Source organism: Ipomoea triloba, chromosome 3, assembly GCF_003576645.1.
Source record: "Ipomoea triloba cultivar NCNSP0323 chromosome 3, ASM357664v1".
Taxonomy (NCBI): Eukaryota; Viridiplantae; Streptophyta; class Magnoliopsida; order Solanales; family Convolvulaceae; genus Ipomoea; species Ipomoea triloba.
The window spans coordinates 27850571-27861851 of NC_044918.1; the positions used below are offsets into that span (position 1 = coordinate 27850571).

Below are 11281 nucleotides of genomic sequence, written 5' to 3' on the forward strand. Positions count from 1 at the left end.
TGATTTAAATCATCTTCTTTATCATTGTTTATTTCTCAAATCAATTGTTTGTTTTACAATTATATCATGCAAACAAACATATCAACTCGGTTAGCTTTCAAACACTTTATGATATTGTGCTTGACCCCTTGCTACTCAAATCCTTCCTAGTCATTCTTAGAGGACGACAATCACAAATTCAACCACTAAAATTACAACTTTCATGTTTGTATATATGATTGAGATCTTAGTTGTACTATAAACTCTTAATATTGGAAGCGCCTATTGATATTTGACAATAGTAGTTTTTCACCTACATGTTTCATGTGCTGTGAGATGTGTCGTACATTCTCATATAAAGTATTAAACAAAATATTAATATTTATTATATTTGTAAAAGGTTAATGGGTAATACATTTTGTTTTAGTTTTATAACTTGTTTACTTGATAGTAACAACAATAGCTTTGCAGGTAGTCCGAATACTGATGCTACAATATGTCCAGTTGCATCAATAGTTTCTACATCTATTTTGCATATGTTTATTTTGAAGTTCATATTTTTTGAATTAGTAGGAAAGAGTGTAGTACTTGATTTTGTGTGTGCATGTGTGTGTGTGTGTGTTTTTTTTTTTGTTATTTTTTTTTATTGATTTGATACTAATCTTGGAGTACCCACTATTGCCTTTTCATCACAATGCATGCAGTTAAATAGTTTGCCACTTTGTGCATAAACTTTTGTAAACAGTGGCTCCATCCTATATACCAATTATTTTTGTTGTCAAGATCGATGCTGATTTTGTCTTTAATCCAAATAGGTTGATTGTAGAAAATGAAATTAATTATAAATTTATATTAGTTCTAATATATTTAAAGAATGCACAATAAGTATTTTACATACAAGATTAATGAATATTGCAACGGTAGCTATTTTTCAAAGTTCTTTTTTTTTTTTTTTTGAATTTGAAAGATTGATTCCAACAATGTTGTAGTCTCATCATCTTTTCAATGCATCAAGTCTGTCATAATGTTATTGTCCTACATTGACATTTTTAATAATGAGTTTTAAATCAATTTATTTGGTTGTTTGAATGTCTTCTTTGTTAACAAATCTCCTAAGTAGTTAATATGATTGACGTCAAGCTAAGCTGTTTTTTTTTTTTAATTTTTTCCATGTTATTAATATAATGAACAATGTAGTGAATATAATTAATTAATAAATTTGAAGGTAAGGAATCTTTGTATTGTAGAAAATATAGACAATATAACTAATGAAATTATATCTCTTTTTAAAATTTTTGATAATGAATATTTTTTTTTAATAAAGGCATTGTAGACATCGGATTATAAATTAAAGAAATGCATATGTATTAGTTTTTTTGGTGTAACTACTAATTTATTTAAGAGTTAATACCACAAATGGTCCTCTAACTATTGGGGTAGTACTCCTTTTAGTCCTTGACTTTCAATTCGACCACAAATGATCCTCTAACTTTCATTTTTGACCACAAATAGTCCTCCATTATAAGTTCTGTTAAATAGGTGTTAAATCTAAGGGTATTATCGTCACATTGATATATATAATGGTCATAAAATAAAAATGTTTAGAATTTTTCACCAACAAGCATAATTGAAACAATTAACAAATATAAATACTCCTAAATAAAAAAACAAATACACCTTATATCTCGTAATTATGTGTACAAAATGAAGATTTAATATTAGAGCTATCTGTTTTAATTTAACCAACAGTTTAAAATGGAAGAAATTTTTTTTTTTTCAAAAACCTTGCTTCCATCATTTTCATGGTTGATACATAGCCAATTAATAATTTTCACTCTTCATTAATCGGTCAAGCATTTTGTTTGGGACATAACTAAAGGTCGCCACCATTGAATTAATATAATTAATCAATTACAAATTGTGAACATTAATCATGAATTTTTATTTAATTTGTTCATTTATGTAATTTTTCACGTCCATTTTGTTTTTATATTTATTAACTTAATGTTTATTAATGTTTGAAATTAATTATGTTGTCATATAATTATAAAAAAGAAGTAATCATAATAATATTAATTAATTTGACGATATTACCCTTAGATTTAACACTTATTTAACAGAAATTTTAACAGAGGACTATTTGTAGTCAAAAATAAAAGTTAAAGGACCATTTGTGGTCGAATTAAAAGTCGAGGACTAAAAGTTGTACTAGCCCAATAGTCAGAGGACCATTTGTGGTATTAACTCTTTATTTAATTTAATAAGAGTAATAGAGTGGGTACTTACTTTGGAATAATATACATATTCGTAGTATATGTTCGACAATTATGCCAACTTTGATTGGGATGAGGTTCGAATCTAAGACCTTACTTATAGAAATTAATGGGTAAGTTAAAAGTTAACTGAATATTAACTGAAAAGATAATATTTAACGGAAAATTTAACAGATAATCATATAATTAAGGATAAATTAGGAAATCTCATGAAAAATATAAATCTAAACAATCTGAACTATCCATCTAATTTAATAATTTGACCGTCAGTTTTTCTACCCATTATAGGCCTAACTTTCTTTTGCTCTTATTAGTATAGTAGATATATATATATATATATATATATATATATATATATATATATATATATATAAAGTTAGGATCATATGAGATCACTTCTTTAGGTAAGATCGTGAGATCAGATCTTGTGCATCCATGTAATAATTTAATGGTCTAGATTGATTTAAGATTCTAAGTTGAAGTGTGTCCGAATGGTGATAAAATGTGTGCGAACGGTGATTAAGCATGTGCGAACGGTGATTAAATGTGTGTAAACGGTGATTAAATGTGTGCAAATTGTGATTAAATGTGTGTGAATGGTGATTAAGTGTGTGCAAACGGTGATTAAATGTGTGCGAACGGAGTAAGTGTAAAACAATCTAGACCATTAAATTTTTTTAGATTGATGTACAAGATTTGATCTCAATTTATTTTAATAGTCTAGATTGATTGAGATTTCAAGTTGAAGTGTGTGCGAACGGTGATTAAATGTGTGCGAACAGAGTGTGTGTGTCAATCAATCTAGACCATTAAAAAAATATTACATGGATGCCCAAGATCTGAACTCACGATCTTATCTAAATCTCATTGGAACCCTACCATATATATATATATATATATGATTAAGAATCAAATGAGGACCTATAGTTAGGTGAGGACCCTGTTGACTTATCTGATTCTTTGATTTAAATAATTCAATGGTTGTGATTAATTATATGCAATAGATTTATTTTTTCGCGCTCAATTTGTTGTGCATTCGTACTCATTTTGTTGTGCATTCGGTCTCAGTTTGTTGTGTATTTATAATGTGAATGTTGTGCATCTCGCCCACTTTGTTGTGCAATTACATTCATAACCGTTAGATCAGTCCAAATGGATGATCTGGATTAGCCCACAGGGTCCTCACCTAATGATAGGTCTTCACCTAATCCGAAACCTATATATAGAACCCTATTCAGGTGAGGACTATTATATTATAGAGGATTTTGAGGTCTATTTCTATACGTTGGATTGTATTATTGGTTGGCTTAGATTTATCATATTTTTGGTTATATTTTAGATGTCCCGTTGTATTTTTAGTATTGGGGGGTATATAGGTCTTTTACCTGGTATTTTATTTTAGTTAATATTGGTTTGAGCGTGTTTTTAGGGTAGTAATTGTTCTTGGAGACGTTTTATCTTCCGATTATTGAATAGGGTGAAGCAGTCCGCATGACGCTTGGTATTGGCGAGGTAATTAGATGGTTCATTGATCTCATTTTTTTTGGTGTTTGCGAAGTTGAGTTGCATCATATATTGTCTGGTGACTCTTTTTTTTTTGTTATTTTGCCTTGAACACTGATGTTTATCTTGATAGTTCGCTTTACAACACTACTACACAGACGGCTTTTAACGTCGGCTAAGTAGACCCTTTAACGTCGGCTAAAAGCCGATGTTGATCTGGCCGACGTTGTAAGTGTACACATACAACGTCAGCTAAAAGTTAGCCGACGTTGTAAGGTACACATACAACGTCCGCTATATGTTACCCGACGTTGTAAGGTACACATACAATGTCGGCTATTTACAAATAGCCGACGTTGTAGGGAATTTGAAAACTACTTAAATACCCTACAACGTCGGCTATTTACAAATAGCCGACGTTGTAGGTACCCTACAACATCGGCTAATTACAAATACCCGACGTTGTTGGTACCCTACAACGTCGGCTAATTACAAATAGCCGACGTTGTAGGTAATTTGAAAACTACTAAAATACCCTACAACGTCGGCTAATTACAAATAGCCGACGTTATAGGTACCCTACAACGTCGGCTAATTAAAAATAGCCGACATTGTAGGTAATTTGAAAACTACTAAAATACCCTACAACGTCGGCTCTTTACAAATAGCCGACGTTGTAGGTAATTTGAAAACTACTAAAATACCCTACAACGTCGGCTCTTTACAAATAGCCGACGTTGTAGGTAATTTAAAAACAAAAAAATTACCCTACAACGTCGGCTAATAAGACTAGTCGACGTTGTAGGGTAATTTTTTTTTATAAATATTCATTTTATTTTTCTATTTACACCCAAAACCTGCTCAAATATATATAGCTATCACAATCACATTCAAAACCTGTACAATTTATATTTATAATATCAAAATTAATAAAAGCAATAAATCTCGCAATTGATAATAATTAATAATACAAGTTCATCAAAAATTATCACATTACCAAAAGCAATGTATTAATCCATTCAATCAAAATTAATATTCAATAAAATATCAATAATAAATTTATCAATAATTGAGTTTACATAACACTGCCAATATCACATTTCTTTCTCTAATGTGTTTCAGCATTTTCAATAGAATGAAACCTGGCCTAGTAACCATAGGCTAGGGAACTCGCTGCTCGAACAAATCTTTGATTTTCTGCTCCTGCTCCTCACTAAATGCACGCACCCTCTTTCTAGTGTTCCTGAAGAAGAAAAACAATAAATTCAATCAAATGCATGATACATACATGTTTAACAAACAAGCTTATTGAACACACTTACGTAGGCCTTCTTACTGAAGATTCTTTCTCCATGAAAGTCAAATTTCAATGTGCAATCGCATCAGACACTCTTGCTGCATCAACACTAGTATTTGCGGTTCTCCTCCTCCGTGGCATCTTAAATTCATAGTTTAACAACATAAAACTCTTTGAATATAATTGTTTTAGCCTCAATTGAATAGGGAAAGCCCAACTCACAGAATCCTACTAGTATTTGCGGTTCTCCTCCTCCGTGGCATCTTAAATTCATAGTTTAACAACATAAAACTCTTTGAATATAATTCTTTTAGCCTCAATTGAATAGGGAAAGGCCAACTCACAGAATCCTACTGAAATTTTAGTGCAATAGCTTCAAAATTCACCCAAATCAGCACCTTAATCAGCAAGCAGGGTTTATTGATTTTGTTTTTTCAGAAACATTTCTTGTCAGTGCATCTTTAGTACAATATTCAACTAGGAGGCAGAGAGATAGTTTCAAAATTTTAAAAGTCAAGTTGGAAAAATACAAATGCCACCACCAATTGCAGATACTATGGCATAATTAAAAGGACATCAAAATTTCATGGATTCATACTCGAATAAGAAGAAACCGAGCTGAGGTTTCTTACCATGGGATCGGGGGCATCCTCTTGTTTGCACATGATCCAAGGAACACCAGTTTTGAGACCTACAGCCATTTGTGTAAACCATTTTGTATACGCTTTACCTGGAGCACCAATTTCCCACTCCACCGGTCCATACTCGTTTTCAATCTGCAGTAAATTAAAGAACCCACAAGATTACTTTAAAGAAAAACCTTTTAATCTGCAGTAAAGAATTCATGAGATATCTTTTAATCTGCAGTAAAGACAAACTAGCGAAAAGAGTTTGGGTTTCTAGAAGCACAATAAAGACAAACCAATAATCCATCTTCTAACCTGACTCATAATAATAGGTCCACCTTGAGGTTCAAACAGCCTCTCTGACTTCATCATGTTGACAATTTTCGCAACAAATCCTTCCATAGCCACCTTTTAATCACAGTCAACAACTAAACCAAAATGTAGTTTAGGAAACAATAACATTGCAATATTATTACTGTGATTTTGTTGTTCACTTCAGATTTTTATTAGCGTTGTCTTTTTTTTTTTGTTCATATGTGGCTAATATTTCATGTTTTCTTGTTGTTAATAATATGTGCCACAAGTGGGTTCGATGTGTTCCTCGGTTTGTTGTTATGTGTGCGTCGGTTGGGTAAACACAATGAAACACACAAAAAACCTAGTATTCATATTCTCATTTTCTTTATGCCTCCGACTATAATTTCTATTTACAATCCAAAAACTACATTTACACTCGTGTTAATCTTCATAAAATTCTTAAATCTAACCTACATTTTTTTCCTAGTATTCCTAAACAACTTCTACTATACTACTTTCTAGGCATATAACTTACATAGTTCAGGCACACAATATATACTACATAGCCACACAACTGATTCCATAAACTTCCCAAAACCTCACGGACGCACTCTGTATAAATGCATTCATTTTCACCATCACTAACCTATATTTTTTTTCCTAGTATTCATAAACAACTTCTATTATAATATTTTATGGACACATAACTTAATTACATAGTCTAGACACATAATATATACTACATAGCCACACAACTGATTCCATAAACTTCCGAAAACCTCACGGACGCACTCTGTATACATGCATTCATTTTCACCATCACTAACCTATATTTTTTTTCCTAGTATTCATAAACAACTTCTATTATAATATTTTTTGGGCACATAACTTACATAGTACATGCACACAATATATACGTTAATTAGGAAGGACTTGTCTACCATATTTATGTATACACTCCATCTCTTAATATGTTAGTTATATTCCTTAAATGCAATTTATATCAAATCTCTTATTTTCCCTTACTATACATATTTAACGTGAATCCTTGTGTTAATCATCTTCAATCTCAGCCATTTAATGTAATGATATGTATATGGTTAGGATTTTCCCTCGTAGTCCTCAAGTAATTAGTGTTCTCATGTGAATAAGGGCCTATATATATATATAGGGTTGACTTTATATCAGACAACACATTCTCGTGAGACGGTGAGACACAACGTAAGTACACACAGTCTACTTTACGAATGCACACACCCTAAACTGTGTGCACTCATGTTGGGCTAAGTGCACACACTCTAGACTCTGTGCATCGGCGTAGTAAAGTGTGTGCACTCACGTTGTGTCTCACCGTCTCACATCATCCAAGACTGGATCAACTGACACAGAGGTGGTTTCAGGGTCCTGAGCGGGTGCCGAGTCAGGGAGAGAAGCATGGGGCAAAAAGGGAGCGGGTGCATCAGACCGAGGACGACGAGAATAAACCTGTAAGACAGGAGGAGTAGGAACAGAGACAGGAGGAGTAGGAACAGAAACAGAAGAAGTGACTGTATACATCAAGATATCATCCCCCTCCCTTTCCCCCCTACGGATAGCATCCGGAGAAGAAGGAAAGAAAAGGATATCCTCACGAAAGGTGACTTCGATAGAAACAAGGTACCTACCAAGCTCAGGAGAGTAACACCTGTACCCCTTTTGCACACGAGAGTAACCAAGAAATACACACTTCAGAGACTTTGGATCTAGTTTGGTGACATTGGGACGGACATCCCGAACAAAGCATACACAACCAAATATACGTGGGTCAATATGGAACAAGGGTTTTGATGGATACATAATATGGTAAGGTGTTTCCCCATTCAAAACTACAGAGGGCATGCGATTGATCAGAAAACAGGCTGTGGAAACAGCATCCGCCCAAAACTGCTTAAGAACCCCCCTTTGGAACATCAGGGCCCTTGCAATTTCAAGCAAATGTCGATTCTTGCACTCAGCCACCCCATTCTGAGAAGGTGTATCAACACAAGAGGACTGATGTACCATACCTATGTTACGCATATAAGAAGTAAAGGGTACGAGAAATATTCTTTAGCATTGTCACTGCGTAAACATTGACATGAAAACCAAATTGAGTCTCTTTCAGCACAAAACCCACGAAACACATCGAAAAGTTCAGAACGAGACTTCATTAAATATAACCATGTCAATCGAGAGAAATCATCAACAAAAGTAACAAAATACTTATAACCAAGTTTAGAGGTCACAGAACATAGACCCCAAACATCAGAATACACTAACTCAAACGGAGCAGACACGCATTTGTGAACTCTAGGACTCAAATGCACACGATGGTGCTTAGAAAACTCACACGACTCACAAACAGACAAACTTTGAAACTGCGGACACAATTTCTTCAATAACGAAAGGGAAGGATGCCCCAAACGACAATGAGCTTCCACTGGAGTGACAACACTGGAACAAGCAACAGATTCCAACCTCGTGGCGTCAAGAATGTAGAGGCCCCCAAACTTGCGCCCCTTACCAATAACCCTCTTCGTCATAAGATCCTGAAACAGACAATGATCAGGAAAGAACGTAACAGAACAGTTTAAAGCACGGGTATGTTGGCTGACCGAAATTAAATTGAACGAGAAATTAGGTAGGTGCAAGACAGATTTCAAGGGAAGCGTGGGGATTGGCGTAATGGTACCAGACCCAAGAACATGGGAAGTGGATCCATCTGCCAAGGTAATAGGGGTACTCTGTGGATGGGAAGAAAGTGTGGAAAATAAGCTAGAGTTACCTGTCATATGATCTGTAGCCCCCGAGTCTATAACCCATTTGGATGAGGATGAGAGAAGACATGTGTTCGTGTTACCTGAGTCAGCAATAGCGGTGACCGAAGAGGATGAATGCTTCAAAAAATCCTGGTACTGAGAAAACTTGGCATACTCATCAGTAGAGACCATTATCGTCTTGGAAGGTGCCTCAGGTGTAGATGCAACATTAGCAACCGAATTCTTCTGATCCCTTAACAACTTCTTACAGTCCTTCTTCATGTGCCCAAGCTTTAGGCAATAGTGACACACGATACCATTGGAAGTGCGCCCCTGGGAATTTCCACTGTTCCCACTATGAGGGTACACGGAAGTGCGTCCTTGGGAATTGCCACCGTTCCCACTGTGAGGATGACAACTAACGAGGGCATTGCTTGGCGGGATGGGAACCTCAGGCATACATGGGTGTGATTGCTCAGAACGAATCAGACGAGGAAAAACATCAGCTAGAGTAGGAATTTCAGAGTTACTAAGAATTGTTGACCTAGCTATGTCAAACTCGGAAGGGAGTCTTGCCAAGAAACTCATAACAGCCAATTGTTAACGCTGCTTCTACTGTACTTTAATGTCGGCAGTGAAAGGCATAAGCCTATTAAGGGCCTCATATGTTCTCTTAAATTCCATAAAATATGCAGTAAGAAACAAATTATGTTTCTCAACACAGTAAAAAGACTTACAAACATCATAAATGCGAGTGATATTCCCCTTCCCATAGAACAAATAATCCAAATAATCCATCAATTCTTTAACAGAGTACAATGACTAATGAACCCAACAATACCCTCATCTATAGAATTATGAATTTGCAGGAACAGACATGCATCATCCCGCACCCAAGTATCATCTTGTTCAGACAAAGTTTCAGTTAGGTAGTCTTTCCTATCCAAACTAGTGAGATAAGGCTTAATGACATGAGTCCATTCAAAGTAATTAGAATCATTAAGCTTACAATCAGTGATCTTAGAAGTCACAGGGACCACATCAGTTACAACAACTGACTTATTTTCAACAATTACCACCAAAAACAGAACACACCTAGAGCAGAAAACACACAAAAAAGGGAGTCTGAAGGCGTACGAGAGAACTTGATTGAAAAACCACAGTAAACGAAGTGGCACTGGTCCAAACCAAGACCAGAACCGAGACCCTTGGACCCGGGTGACCTCGGAAACCTCGGCTGGGAACTTTTCCGACGGCCAGAGATAGCGCACGCGCCGGCGCATGGCGGAGAGTGCGGTAGTGACAGAGGTGCGTGAGCCTCACGCGCGGTACAGCTCGGCGTCAAACTTCGCGAAGATGGTCGGTGGACATGTGATGACGACAAGCGAAACCAAAAAAAAAATCATTTTTAGAAAGGCTCTATTACCATGTTAACTGTGTTAAAGGAGAATACCTTAACTGTGGCTGATCTCTCTGTCTCATAGTCTTTAGAAGAGGATTCACAATGCTATAAATACAAGCTAGTAGGCATAAGATATGGAAACAAGTTTCCATATAACTCCCACTTAAAACCCTAGGCTCCAAGATTCCTAATATGTAAGATTCCAAATATGCAGGGCTCTATATATGAGAAATATTCTATAACAGTAGCCTTCAAGAATCTCTGTGCATTTAAAGATGACAATTAGAATGCAGAAAACTGACCAAGAGGAAGTAATTGGAAATAGCTCTGGCTGCATTAAAATGTATGCCAAACATACTAAAGAAACATAAAACATCAGTCTTTACAGGAAATACATATCACACCCTGTTTACATATTATAAATGCAAAAGTTGTCTGTGTAGGCTCCCACTTTCATCACTACTTTGGGAGCATCCACAGTATATTAAAAAGCAGGAAAGAAGACAAAGATAGAATGAATAAATAATTGCTCTATATGGCATAGTTTTCTTCTTCTTCTTTTAATAAAAAAAAAAGAACTTATATTAGAAAATGTATGTTGATATCACAAATTCTAACTGAAATAAGTGACTGAACCTTTACACTCAAAACCATTGATAAAAAGTATATATGAGTGCTAAAGCCAAATGCATAAAATATGTTCTGACTTCTGACAATGACATAGTGGCAAAGCTTTAACTCCTAGTCCTCATCAAATTATGTTCATATACCTAGTTTTCATATTTTGGTCGTTAATCTATGAAAATTAAACACCATTACTAGCCTAAATTAGTTAATAAAATAACTCATAAAATATGGAGAACTGAATTTCAAAGTGTTGTCAATGCAGCAGGGAGCACATAACCATTTTTCTCCGACAGATATACTATAATGTAGTGTAAAAATGTTTAGAAGCTTGATTCTTTACACTATTTACTAGTCATTTTATTGTTATTACCTCCCTCTGAAGCCATGTCAAGAAAGGGTTTTTGACCGAAATACGAAAGATTAGGCAACAAATTACGAAAAAGCGATGGAAAAAAAAAAGATGACTGTTAAGCGAAAACTGCGTTTGGGATATGAGGTTG

At 34.8% G+C, this 11281-nt stretch overlaps 1 protein-coding gene across 1 annotated transcript; it reads right to left on the reverse strand.

The window, feature by feature from the left end:
• Positions 1-4797: 4797 nt before the first annotated feature.
• On the reverse strand, positions 4798-6107 carry LOC116011893 (beta-galactosidase-like). Its single transcript, XM_031251321.1, has 4 exons — positions 5994-6107; positions 5685-5828; positions 5078-5193; positions 4798-4998 (listed from the first exon to the last, which is right to left on the reverse strand). The coding sequence occupies exons 1-3, from the start codon at positions 6078-6080 to the stop codon at positions 5122-5124; spliced, it is 303 nt and encodes a 100-aa protein (XP_031107181.1). The 5' UTR covers positions 6081-6107; the 3' UTR covers positions 4798-4998; positions 5078-5121.
• Positions 6108-11281: the final 5174 nt, after the last annotated feature.

Excerpts from the sequence above, each read along its gene's own strand:
- LOC116011893 (XM_031251321.1), bottom strand. The coding sequence starts at position 6,080 with ATGGAAGGATTTGTTGCGAAAATTGTCAACATGATGAAGTCAGAGAGG. Across the intron at positions 5,829-5,993 it reads GACCTATTATTATGAGTCAG|ATTGAAAACGAGTATGGACC; the intron begins GTTAGAAGATGG and ends AATTTACTGCAG. Across the intron at positions 5,194-5,684 it reads AGGATGCCCCCGATCCCATG|ATGCCACGGAGGAGGAGAAC; the intron begins GTAAGAAACCTC and ends TATGAATTTAAG.